This window comes from Sus scrofa, chromosome 6 (genome assembly GCF_000003025.6).
Source record: "Sus scrofa isolate TJ Tabasco breed Duroc chromosome 6, Sscrofa11.1, whole genome shotgun sequence".
In the NCBI taxonomy this organism is placed as follows: domain Eukaryota; kingdom Metazoa; phylum Chordata; class Mammalia; order Artiodactyla; family Suidae; genus Sus; species Sus scrofa.
Window position 1 is genome coordinate 129,343,269 of NC_010448.4, and position 14,305 is coordinate 129,357,573.

General features: G+C 40.2%; 1 protein-coding gene across 1 annotated transcript in view; it reads left to right on the top strand.

Annotated features, from left to right (window-relative positions):
* Positions 364–14,305, top strand: part of UOX (urate oxidase) — a 31,202-nt gene continuing 17,260 nt past the window's right edge. Inside the window, 4 exon segments of the mRNA NM_214270.1 lie at positions 364–403; positions 10,333–10,551; positions 13,263–13,379; positions 13,479–13,557. Coding sequence (NP_999435.1) covers positions 374–403; positions 10,333–10,551; positions 13,263–13,379; positions 13,479–13,557 — 445 coding nt within the window. The 5' untranslated portion in view covers positions 364–373.

Below are 14,305 nucleotides of genomic sequence, written 5' to 3' on the forward strand. Positions count from 1 at the left end.
AAACAGAAATGACAAAGCCTTCTGTTAGTAATAATTAGGATCTATCACTTACAATATTCTCTATCTTATATCACTTACTGTTTTCCTTAGGAAGCATTTCCTAAAGGGTACTTCAAAGCTTGCTTCAAAAAAATGAGCAAATTCAGTTGTATTTTACCAAAGATGTTTATATACCCTCTCCACCTCCTGGGTTTACCACTCAACGTGATGCTTTATTCACAGAGGCCTTGGTGTCCAATGGTTGCAATGCAATCAGGTAAACATATTGACCGCTCATGCCTCTGATCAAATAAAAAATGTTAAAAGCATCTGTTTTGCCCAAATTATCCTTTCTCATTCTTGAAACTGAATCTGAAGTTGAAGGCAAAGGGAAATGGCTCATTACCGTAATGACTACAAAAAGGTGAGACCATTCTCTTTTTGGAGGAGGGAAGGGGTAGATAGGTATATGAAAAACATTTCTTGGAGTTCCTGTCATGGTGCAGCAGAAACAAATCCAACTAGGAACCGTGAGGTTGCAGGTTTGATCCCTGGCCTCGCTCAGTGGGTTAAGGATCTGGCGTTGCCGTGAGCTGTGGTATAGGTCGCAGAAGCAGATCTGGTGCTGGTATGGCTGTGGTGTAGGCTGGACAGCTGCAGCTCTGATTCGACCCCTAGCCTGGGAACTTCCATATGCCACAGATGCAGCCCTAAAAGGCAAAAAAATATAAATAAATAAAATAAATAAATGTTAGCTAAGATTGTTTTTACTATGATGTTTTTACTACCTGAGCCTTTCCTGTGGGATATCTGTGTTAGGATGGTTTTGCTAAAGCCAACTTTATTTCAAGGTCTGGGAAAATGCAGTTAGGTTACATTTTCCTAGATGTCACTTTCAATAAGCTTTTCTATCTCCAGTTGTTGCTGACCTGATCATGCCAATTTTCAGTCAGCCACCTTCCTTATGCAATCACTAGGTGTCAAAGACGTACTGGACATTGAGGGGCTCCAGGGATTTCAGCATCACCCTAAATCCTAGATTCCAGTGTGTCTAGGGTTTTTACTAAAAACAGAGAGTAATGTAGAAAGAAGTACAATGAATTTGGTGGATGGAGAATATGCAAACTGGGCAGAATGTTTTTTACAATATTACCCACCTTTGAAGCCCAAGTAAGTAGTACAATATTATGAAAATATGACACTGCCTTTACATATGATTACCTCTAAAAGTAACAGAAATCTCCTCATTGTAACTTGGCCAAGCATAGTATACAAAGATAAGTTCTCTTGTAATAAGCTTTCTTATTTTATGGTTGAAGGTTTGCTTTCATTCATCTAGTAATTCTAGAAAATCTGTCTTGATTTCTTTGAATTTTACCTCTTCCACATTCTTGGTCATAGCTTTCTAGTATATGTCTCCTTTATATATTCTCTTTCCTGTGTGTCTCATTAGTCTCCGATTCTTTATTTGGATTGGTCTTCCAGTTCTCTAATTCTCTCTTTGGCAATGTTAATCTGTTACTTAATATCTCTTACAAATGACAAATTATTCTTAAATGTATTCAATCTGTTTCTTAATCCATTCATTGGGTTTGTAGAAGTTCTTTTGGTTCTTTTTCAAATTTTCGTGGTCTTTTTTATGGGTTCTTATTTCTTGCTCAAGAGAAGATACACTGTATCTCAAGAAGAAGCTACCTCAATCTTCTCTTTTATTTCTGTAAAAATATTAAACATATGATTTATATTTTATCCAATAATTCCAGCATCTGAAGTCTTTACAAGTCAGACTGTTAGACTTTATTTCAGTGACTCTCTCTTGTGATATCATGTGTACTTTTGATTTTTTGCTATGAGTTCATGTTCCCTGAAGCTTTATGTGTGAGAACTTGAGGTTGAGATAAAATGGAGTTTCTCCAGGCTGTGTCTATGCTGTTCATCAAAGTTAGTCATCCTGCAGGGGCTCCTGAGAGTTAGGCTACTGGTTTTGTTTGTTTATCTTTAAGAGCTCTTTGAGGTTTAAATGCCATGCAATTTTTACATTTAAGTTCAACTTTATTTTTGTTCAAACTGTTTCCAAACTGTTAATACTGACTAAAATCTAGAATGTGACAGAGAGAAAAAGCTGATGTGCTTGTCCTGTCATTATTTTGATGAAAAGGGATGAAACAAGCAAAATGACTCAGATATTTGTAAAATAAGGAATTGTTGGAGTTCCTGTTGTGGATCAGCAGGTTAAGAACCTAACTAGTATCCATGAGGATGCAGGTCCGATCCCTGGCCTTGCTTAGTGGGTTAAAAACTCAGTGTTGCTGCAAGCTGTAGTGTAGGCCACAGATGCAGCTTAGATTCAGTGTTGCTGTGGCTGTGGTGTAGGCCAGCAGCTGCAGCTCTGATTTGACCCCTAGCCACGAACTTCCATATGCCACAGGTACGGCTCTGAAAGGAAAGAGGGAGAAGGAAGAAGATAGAAAGGAAGGAAGGAAGGAAAAAGAGAAAGAAAGAAAAGAAAGAAAGAAAGAAAGAAAGAAAGAAAAAAAAGAAAAAAGAAAAGAAAGAAGAGAGAAGAGAAAAGAAAAGAAAAGAAAAAAGAAAAGAAAGAAAAGAAAAAAAAAAAAGAGAAGAAAAAAAATTTTTGATCCCAGGAGAACCAGGAGATCCAAAGGAAGCCTCTTCTTGGAGATGCTTCTCCAAGCTCACTGGATCTTATGCATTGCTCTTCTCTCTCCTCAGCTAGTGTTGTTATTCTGAAATTCCCATGTGCTGGCTCCCTACCATCCTACCCACAGCTCTCTGTCAGAGCCTGTGGCCCTGAAGAGAAAAAAAAATTGTTCATGTGAATAAATAGAACAAGTGAAAATGAGCGGAAGAGGGCCAGGCAATTTTATTTGTTTAGTCGCTACTTGTCACTCAAGGGACTTTGTGGATGCCAGTTCCTTCTGGAAGTCATCCTCCATCTCTCTCAATTTGGCTAAGTGTCCCTGAAATAGAGTCCCCAAACCACTGTATTTTTCAATTAGAGAGTAATTATCACAGTGTGTTCTAATTAATTTGTTGCTTTCTGAGGCTTCTAAATTTCAGAGGTCAGCAAACTCCTGTGGGTCAAATCTGGCCCACTGTTTGTTTCTGTAAATAAAGTTTATTGGAACACAGACACACCAATTACTTATGTTTTATGTATAGCTACTTTGTCTATAATAGCAGAACTAAGTAGTTGTAACAGAGACCATACAGCCTGAAAAACCCAAGATACTTTTTTGATTCTTTACAGAAAAGCTTGTTCTACTGTATAATCTCTACCAGGCAGAACAGAATCTGCCTTGTTTGCTGTTGTATCTCCAGCACTTCTATGTATTTGTCACCTAGAAGGAGCCAAATAAATAGAGGTGAATGTATGGGTTGAATGAAAAAGGTTTCAGAGACTTCTCTCTGGGGATTATGCAGATTTTAGAATGAATTAAATATAATCAAAGAAATAAATAGAACTGGGTATGTAGGTAAATCCCAATATAAAGAACTTCACTATAAGGTTATATCAGGGATGTAGCTGAGGATCATAAAAATAATCAGGCAGACCTGGGTTCCTCCCCTGGCCCTGCTCTCAGTAGCCATATAGTTTTGACCAAACTGTTTAACCTCATGAGTGTCAGCTTCCTTTTCTAAAGGTGGACTCATGATCAGTACCTTCATAGAAGGCTATCAGAATTCAATGAGAGGCTGTGTACATAGCCTCTGGCATATAACTTGTGCTCATTAAATGCTGATTCCTTCTCACTTTGTTTCCTTTCTATTATGATACGGTCATGTCTCTGTCTTTGCAAATGGACTATGAACAGTCCTTTGTGAGATGGTTCTAATGACCACAAATAAGCTCTATCACTCATATTTTCAATGGTCCTGATCCATATAAGTCAATGTCCAATTCAAACGTAGTGCCCTGTTGTTGAAGGCATGAAGCTGAATTTTCATCCTGCCTCAGAGGCCAGTCACCCTTCCCCCCCTTACAGTTGAAATATCACTACAATAAACACAGAATCCATCTGAGTTTAGAATTCCTTTGTAACTTAGAAAAATGACTGAAGTGCTAGAAAAAGTGATGGTTTGGGCCCAGGACACCTCTCAGTAGTAGTAGTGTACTGTAGGTAGAATAAGACTCTTCAGGAGTTCCCATTGTGGCTCCACAGGTTACAAACCTGACTAGTATCCATGAGGACATGGGTTCAATCCCTGGTGTCACTCAGTGGGTTAAGGATCTGGCGTTGCTGTTAGCTGTGGTATAGGTCACAGACGCGGCTTGGATCCTGTGTAGGCTGGCAGCTGCAGCTCCAATTCGACCCCTAGTGTGGGAACTTCCATATGCCATGGCTGCAGCCCTAAAAGGCAAAAAAAAAAAAAAAAAAAAAAAAAGACTCTTCAGTCTCAGCAGGGCCCTTTCCTCTATACCAGTCTGCTTGTCAGCTGTGTGACTTTGAAAACATCACTGATCTAGTTTGTTTTAAAATTCTTTCCACCAAATCACAGGGATTTTTGTGAGGAATAGAAAATGTTGGTCTTTAATGGATAGAATTTTTTTTTTTTTTTTTGTCTTTTCTAGGGCCGCTCCCATGGCATAAGGAGATTCCCAGGCTAGGGGTCTAATCGGAGCTATAGCTGCTGGCCTACACCAGAGCCACAGCAATGCTGGATCCGAGCCGCGTCTGCAACCTACACCACAGCTCAAGCAACGCTAGGTCCTTAACCCACTGAGCAAGGCCAGGGATCAAACCCACAACCTCATGGTTCCTAGTCGGATTCCTTAACCACTGAGCCATGACAGGAACTCCTGGATAGAAAAATTTTAAATGACATAACAATACAAGTTTTTGCAGTAACATGCTCATTTCCCTCCTTTTGTTGGGATGAGAATATTTCCTTTCTCTCCCTAATGAGTGAGGGGCTGCCATCAGGGAGGTGTAAGGAGTCCGATGTAGGGGGAAAGAACATGTCATTTGGGGCAAATGGGCTGTGTTATCCTCCTGCCTCTGTCACCCAGTAACTGTGTGACCCTCATAGTTTCCTAATCCTAGTGTCTTCCTTTGTCAGACTTGGATATGAATACCTACTTCATAGCGTTCTTTTAAAGATTAGAGGAAATTATATAATAAGCAGATTTTCCCTCACCAAATGGTTGCTACTATTATTTAATTTTTAATTTTTGTCTTTTTATGGCTGCACTTGCAGCAATGTGGAAGTTCCTCGGCTAGGGGTTGAATCAGAGCTGTAGCTGCCATCCTGCACCACAGCCACAGCAATGCCAGATCAAGCCACGTCTGAGACCACCGCTCATGGCACACCAGATCTTAACCCACTGATCAAGGCCAGGGATCAAGCCTCATCCTCATGGATACTAGTTGGGTTCACTGCTGCTGAGCTACAATGGGAACTCTGCTACTATTCTTTTTCTTTTCAAGACTTATACATTAGAAAAGAGAAATCTTTCAGTGCATGCATTTCAGTCAAATTTCCTTCCATCTGCATGTCTGGAGGTCTCCTTATATTCTTTGTTGTGCCCTCAATCCCAGAGACTCCTGTGGCCTTGTTCCAGTTGCCCACCCTCAGGCTGTTGGTGCTATGGAGAGTCTGGAAAGAAAATTAGCATTTCTCTTGGCATTTAGTGCAGAGTCTCTTTTCCTTTATAATAGGCAGAGATAACAAAAATAACCGAGCACCTGTAAATGGAGTCTTCATTAGGCAACAGGTCACCCTTTCTACCCTAATTATGCATGAGGCATTTTATTGTGCTTTAACAGCTGCGTGACAAATCCCTTCAGAGCCAGACTCTGAACATAACTCAAGGCATAACCCTCTGTGATAGTAAAAATAAGCCACTCTACAGCCTGAAGCATCATGACATTTTCTATCAGATATCAATATTTTTCCATCTGACATTTAGTAGATCTAGGCAGCCAAATATATATATATATATGTATATATATATATATACATATATATATATACACACTAGCTGCCTCTAAGGTCATTATTCATCATTATTGTGCTCATGGTTATGTATTATTAAATCCACCCAGCGATAGTTTAAGATTGTTCACAGGAGTGCTCCTTTTTCTCATGTGAATGCAGCATTCTTCTTGGAAGTCTTTTTGTTCACAGGTGCCCAAGAAAATAGCCTGGCAAAGGAGAACCCTAAGCAGAGAATTAGAAGAATCTCTAGCACGTTCCAAAGACACATCTCCTTGTGGAACTCTTCCATCTATCACTGCACTTTTCAACCGAGTCGATATTTATACATGTCCGATAGTCCTAAATAGCCAGCGCTTTTGTATTTCCCTCTGCTATGGAGGGTAGGCATATGCTTACTAAAGCTCTTCTAACACTTGAGAGAAAATTCTAGTCATTTTAAAATTCAAATTTATAAAAATTTTCCTTATCTTTCCCAGTGTTTTTCCACCTCACATCCATCCACTGGGTCTTATAGAGGTTAACAAGTCTCCACACTAGGAACACCTAGACCTGCAGTGATGGCCTACGTCACTTTCAGTATGATTTGGAAATAAGAGAACACTTATCTCTCATTGCAGAAGTGAGCATGCCTAGGATTCATTTAAAATCTCTGAGAGTTCTCTCCAATATTACTTGTAGGCGAGCAATGATTCTCTATTTCTTTATATTTCAAGACACGTCTAAGGAAAGGGAATTTTTCTTGTATAGAGCCAAGTATAGATTTATTCCTACTGATACTGTCCAGAGTATCATGCTAGGAAATTAAGTTTCCTTTTATAACTTTGTTCCCTCAAGCCATACAAGCCTGAGGAAAGACAACCAAGATATGAAGGCAGAAGTAGGCCTTAGCATTGGCAGTAGTCTGATTTTAGCCATCCTGGCTCTGAATTGGCGTGCAGTCTGACAGTCTCTAACAGTAAATGCAAGGACACTTTGGTGCAAAATATGACATGTAATTATTACTTATCAATGATAATTATAGCTAACATTTACTGAACACTTACTATCTGTTAGGTACTTTTCTAAGTGCTTTATGTTTTTGTCACGTAGTCCTCCCAGCACTACTTAGAGATGGGCACCACTATTATTCATTTTATAGGTGAAGAAATTTGCCTCCATTCACAGAGCTAATAGGCGGCAGAACAGAGATTCACACTTGGCCTGTCTCAGCTCTCTGTCCACCCTCCAGATGAGAGCAGCCCTCATGCTATACTTCACACTTACTGTTGGACATGGATCTCTGTCCCACACTGTGCATTATAACAATAGGGTTCTGGCACCTACCTCTGATTTCTCTGACTGCAGAACTGGAGAGACCTTACTGAGGAGAACAGCCTCAGGTGGCCGGGGCCATTAGCTATTCTGTCAGGTCCTGCTGAGAGACTCTTGGGTGTCTCACACCTTTCTTGTTCTATCTTGCTCCAGCCTCAGCTGGCCATGTTCTCTTTATCCTGACTCATTGCTCTATAAACATGATTACTCACACTTTGCTGGCTTACCAGGTCCTAGGTGGGAGCTTGCTAAGGAGTGCTGACTTATCTTGTGTGTGTCACCATGATCCCTGGGGTGGCTGTGTGGAGCTGGAGTACTCTGTCTTATTAGCAATGTGAACATTTGGTGCTGTGTCACTGACTCTGTTTGCCCTCAATTCTGCCCTTCCTGGTCCTCTCTTCTCCAGACAGCTGTTCCTGTGATCTCCAGGCTGTGCTCGTCGGAGGGCAAAAGTTGCCTTCCCCACTTTCCTAGGAAGAGGAACTTCCTGATTGAGGTCTCAGCTGAAGTAGCAATTCCCGTATTGAAATTTTTAGGGTATTTTCATGAACTATTCCATGTCATTACACAAGTGTACAGGTGGTAGTGCAGCATTCAGTCATTCACAATGCATTTATTAGGCTCCTATTTAGGTTCCAAGCACTCTGCTGAGCACAGGGGTTGCCATGGCAACCAAGATAGACATTGTTTCCGCTTTCATAGTTTACTGTTTTTAAACAAATCAGACACATGAAGAGGCAATTGTAATTTGATTTGATAAAGACTCAGATAAGACAGGAACAGAGTGTTTTGAGAGCACATAGAAGGGGTACCCACTCCAGATTTGAAGGGCTGGGCAGATTATCTAGTGACATCTGAGACATGAAGGAGTCTAGTCAGGAGATGTTAGGCAGATGAAGAGATTGGTGGTTGGATAGCGAAGAACAGAAGGAATACTCAAGAAAGAAGTAATAGCAAATTCAAAGGCCTAAAGGCAGAGAAAGCATGCAGAGCCAAGGCCAGCATGGTTAGCTCAGGATAGCTGGAGCAGAGTTTGAAATAGGGTGTGGCAAGATATGAAGCTGGAGAGGTGAGCAGGGTGGGGATATGAAGGGTAGCCGTCATTTAATCTTTCGCTGATTCTTCTAATAGGTACCTCTTGTTTTCAATAGACTAACCTACTTGGTATTTAGTGGCAGGGGATGGGACTGAGGAGTGACATTGTTGAGTCCTGCTATGCACTGAGGATGATGGAAGATCTCAGAGACCTTTGGTCCTGAACCCTAGCCTATACCATCCGGGGGCTTCAAGCCAGCCAACTGCCTCCCTCCCCCAGGTAGAATCCCTTGTGGTTCAAGACAGAGCAGAATCTTCTTTCTGCTGTTGCTAGCAGTGCTCCCCCCTCCAAAAACTAGAGCCCTTACTCAAGGTCCCCTCTGCTGTCTCTGCTGCTACTACGTCCACAGTTGGGCCTGACACAGGCACTCTTGCTGGGGTTGACCTCACTGCACCACCACCAGGCTGAGCCAGGCCTTGCACGTTCACCAGCAACTCTACTTTTAAGGACATTTATCTCCATTTATACAAAGAGGAAAACTGAGGCTCAGAGACATCAAATTATCTGTCACAAGCCACAAAGCTATAAGTGGCAAAGCAGAACTTAGACCTGGTCAGATTTCAAAGCCACTACAACCACACAAAAGTGCCTCTTTCCCTGTCAGAATTATAGTTCTTATTAGGATCCTTTAAGTCTGCTCTTTCTCTTTTCTTACTGATACTTTTCTGGAAGATGAGTCCCCTAAAGATTGAGTCAGAAGCTCCTGAGGGGCCTAAGAGTTGTCCCTAAATATGCCCCTCCTGTGGAGGAAGCAGTGAATTTCAGACACCACAGACTCTCAGGGAATGTTCAGTAACCCACAGCAGCATGCCCTAGCTCTATGCTCAAGATTCAAGATAGCCTTCCCTACCCCACCTCCATTAAGACTATGATGATTTCTAATGTTGGCTCCCAGGGGGTCCCAGGGTGATTTTTTTATGCAGGCAGGTATTTAGTAAGCCCTTGGCCTATCTGAGTGTATTGCCTACATGCGATTAGCAGGTGAGGTTTCTTCTTTGTGACCCTCCCCGGACTCCCACTGCATGTTGTTTTTGATTTACTTTTATTTTTGCTATTTTCTTTCATTACCATTTTAATGTTAATTTTCAAACTAAATAAAATAGATTTTTTTGTCACCCTGTTCCCTTTTGCCTCTTCTCTCAAATATCAATAAATCCCAAAGACGAGTCTTATAAGAGCCTAGCAGTGGAGACGTATGTATTTGTTAGTGACTGCTCCAGCTTCAGACAGAGGTACTAATGAATCAATCACCACGCTTTTATTAAGTGTCTCTTCACTAAAAGCATAGCTTTTCTTGCAGCCAGATGGCCCTGGCTCTGCACTGCTGAAGATAGTCTGGACCCTGTCACTAATTACTCTTCTTCCTGGCAGCAAGTACAAAAAGCAATTTTCAAATTGTTTTTATTGATCACAGGGCAGTTTTTCCAGAATACTACTCTATAAAAAAAGGGGATATAGTTGTTTCCAGTTAACATGATCAAAACATTTTTATAGAGGCATGCAGTTTACATGGTAGTCAGAAGTACACAGTTTGGAGACAATAGACCTGAGGGTGAATTCTTGGCTCTCTCCTAACTAGGGAAACTCACTTAAACTCTTTGAACCTCAGTTTCTCCCTCTGCAAGATGGGAATAATATTCCCAGAGCTTATATAAGAATTAACTTAGTAGAGATTAAATAAGACAGAGTAAATAGTTTGGCTCAGGAGCCACTGTTATTATTATTGTTGCTTATCATTATCAAGAAAGCCATCTGTTTGTCCAATATATTTTCAGGTCAATCTGCTACATTTTCCTCTGTTTCTTGTGATTCCCTTTTCTCCATACAAATTCTCATTCTTCTTCAAAAGTAGGGTATAATCTTGCTTTCATGAATACTGACTCTTACCTTTCATAATTATATGATAAAATTAAGGCTTGAAGAAATTGCAGTTGACTTCTTGTTTTCATTTAGCCTTCTTCAATAAGATGACTATGTTTTCATTGCAGAATGATGAGGTAGAGTTTGTCCGAACTGGCTATGGAAAGGATATGATAAAAGTTCTCCATATTCAGCGAGATGGAAAATATCACAGCATTAAAGAGGTGGCAACTTCAGTGCAACTGACTTTGAGCTCCAAAAAAGATTACCTGCATGGAGACAATTCAGATGTCATCCCTACAGACACCATCAAGAACACAGTTAATGTCCTGGCGAAGTTCAACGGCGTAAGTGTCGTTCTTCTTCTTGGATGCTGCCTGTCTGGATGCAGATTTCACTGTACTATAGTATGAGGATATTATTTGCTTATATTAAGTTCCTGTACTTTTTAATCCTATTTTTACATTTATGCCATTAAAAGAATTTCCTTTTCTACTCTAAAATTCTCAGCTTTACTGAAAATCTTTTTTTCTTTTCTTTTTTTTTTTTTAAAGAAAGCTCATTTCTTTGTTCTTTTTTTCCCCCCTTTATCCCTTTTCTTGTTTCTCAACTCATTACAATATCTTTTAGGTAGAGAATCCTATTTGACAAATTTATATTTTAGCTCTTAATTAGAATTGTTAATAAATTAAGACCCTGAGATGATTTCAGAATAGAATCTTATACATTTTTATCATGCATTTATTTGAGTTGTTATTTTTTTCTTTTAGAGCGGTGCACATATATAAAAGAAATTACCATTTCTCTTGCTATTACTATAGAAGAAAGTTGAATATAGGATACATTTTGAAATCTATTTGTCCAACTTTTAGTGCCCTCCTTATTTTCCCAATTCCATGACCACTCAGTGTCTATATGTGACCCAAAAGGGTCTTGGAACTGATAGAATCTGATTTTTAAAAGCATTTCTGGAGTTCCCGTCGTGGCGCAGTGGTTAACGAATCCGACTAGGAACCATGAGGTTGCGGGTTCGGTCCCTGCCCTTGCTCAGTGGGTTAACGATCCTGCGTTGCCGTGAGCTGTGGTGTAGGTTGCAGACGCGGCTCGGATCCTGAGTTGCTGTGGCTCTGGCGTAGGCCGGTGGCTACAGCTCCGATTCAACCCCTAGCCTGGGAACCTCCATATGCCGCGGGAGCGGCCCAAGAAATAGCAGCAATAACCACCACCACAACAACAACAAAAAAGACAAAAAGACAAAAAATAAAAATAAAAAAATAAAAGCATTTCTACCTCAGGTTTCTTCAAGTGTGATTGAAGCTGTGCTAGATGATGACCCGCAAATTTCTGGGCAATTCAAGATAATTTCTTTATTTGCTAAGAAGTCTAGAAAGGCAAGAAATGTAGACTGGAAAGCTTCTTTTCTCATACTTTTACATGAAATTTTTAGCCATAATGCATGAAATGAACAAACTAATTGAAATATTATTTCTGCAAGGCCTGTCTCCACCCTGAACCTTTCTATTCCTAGTCTGAATTGCCCAGCAAGCATAGGAGAAACGCATTGCTTTCTTTAAAAAAAAAAAAAATTGAAAATATGCTCCTACACTGTGCTATAGGTGAAGGCCAGGTAACATAAATTCTTATACTTTTGTACTCTGTGAGAAGTGCCAAAAAGTGAAGGAACAGACCTGAATGTTAAAAACAATTTAAATTCATTCATTGTAGATAGAGTGACCATGTAATTTCTTACCCAAACCAGGATACTTTTGAGAGTGAAAAAGGATGCTCATTAATAATTACTCTCATACAACTACAGATGTGATAAATTCATTTGAGTAATAAAAAAAAATTGCTCTCAGACAAGAGGTATAAAACAAAACTATCCTGGGGAAGCCTGTACAAATATTCTCCCTTAATTACAGGCAAAGCCATAAAGTCTGTCGACTGTACTCAGACCATAAAACATTGCCTAGAGATTAATATGAAGAATTTGTGTGAAAGCAGGGAGCTGCTTGATGAGGGTGGAGAGCTGGGGATGGTCAATAGAAGGCCTGTTTGCAAGGCAAGGAAGCTGAAGAGATCCTTCAGTAACATTTTTCCATGGGAAACTGGGAGGTCTCTTTGCCAGCCTCATAAAGGGAGCAGAGTGTTTTGGAGTATACTGCAGTACTTTAGCTGGCACAGGTGATGGCTGAGCTCACGGTGAGGAGGATCTGAAGGTTGTTACTTTCTGCTCATCCATCAATAGACACATCTTTTCCTGCAAACAGGTTTATTTATTTATTTATTTAGGGCCACACCTGCAGCACATGGAAGTTCCCGGGTTAGAGGCTGAATCAGAGCTGTCGCTGCCAGCCTATGACACAGCCACGGCAACGCTGGATCCAAGCTATCTGCGACCTATGCAGCAGCTTGGGGCAACGCTGGATCCTTAACCTACTGAATGAGGCCATGGATTGAACCCACATCCTCATGGATACTAATCGGGTTCTTACCCTCCTGAGCCACAGGGAAGTCCATATTTTAAAGGAGAATAGGGAGTTCCCGTCGTGGCGCAGTGGTTAACGAATCCGACTAGGAACCATGAGGTTGCGGGTTCGGTCCCTGCCCTTGCTCAGTGGGTTAACAATCCGGCGTTGCCGTGAGCTGTGGTGTAGGTTGCAGACTCGGCTCGGATCCTGAGTTGCTGTGGCTCTGACGTAGGCCGGTGGCTACAGCTCCGATTCAACCCCTAGCCTGGGAACTTCCATATGCCGCGGGAGCGGCCCAAGAAATAGCAACAACAACAGCAACAACAACAACAAAAAAAAGACAAAAATAAATAAATAAATAAAAATAAAAGAGAATAGTTGCACCTGGTGATGGTAGTCTGTCACACTTAAGATTCCTTGTGAAAAAAATGGAATAAGGACCAATTCATCTCAAAGATTCTTTCTAATTCTTTGTTTCTCTGATTCTAAAATACACTTGATCAGGAAGGAGAGCCCTATGGGTATTTGAAAATGATTTTTAAGTGGGTCAAGTATTTCTGGCCACTAGCATTTGTTTCTTTTTACAGATCAAAAGCATAGAAACTTTTGCTGTGACTATCTGTGAGCATTTCCTTTCTTCCTTCAAGCATGTCATCAGAGCTCAAGTCTATGTGGAAGAAGTTCCTTGGAAGCGTTTTGAAAAGGTTACCTCACTTATTTGTGCTTTCAGATTAATTAAAGAAATTGGCTTTGTGACATATGCTGAAATTTTACTGGGAATAATTTTTTTTTCTAATTTTCAGAATGGAGTTAAGCATGTCCATGCATTTATTTATACTCCTACTGGAACGCACTTCTGTGAGGTTGAACAGATAAGGAATGGTGAGAAAATGTTTTTCAAGTTTTGATTCTGCAATAGCAATTTCAGGCTTTTTTTTTTCCCCATCTAAACAATTCTGTTTATTAACACTGAGGAAGACTATAGAGAATTTTGATGTCTTTTAAATATGAGTTTGGAATGAGCATTGTGACCTTGGATTACATTAAAGAACTATTTACTTTTTATCTCAAAGATAAAAAATTGAAATAATGCCCTTTGCAACAAATTTGGAATTTGAGGGGGATAGATCGTTTTTATTGCCTGATGTTGAGGAGGCAATAGCTGGTCAGGAGGGGAGACCCTACTGACAAAAGATCAAATCTCTGAGTTTTCTGACCAGTACTTTTTGTATCATACCATGCTATGATTATAATAACCTTTATAGGAAAACCTAATAAATAACAATCACATTTCCTTGAAACTTTGTCATAATAAAAAACCACTGATATTATTATAATTATGATAAAATTAACCTCATTTACAAAAGCAGTGACAATTATATAATTCTTTGTATTTACCAGGAAATCTAAAAATTAACTATGGGAGTTCCCATTGTGGCTCAGTGGAAACAAATCTGACTAGTATCCATGAGAATGCAGGTTCAGTCCCTGGCCCTGCTCAGTGGATTAAGGATCCAGCTTTGCTGAGAGCTGTGGTGTAGGTCACAGACATGGCTCAGATCCTGCGTTGTTGTGGCTGTGGTGTAGACTTGTGGCTGTAGCTCTGATTTGATCCCTAGCCTGGGAACTT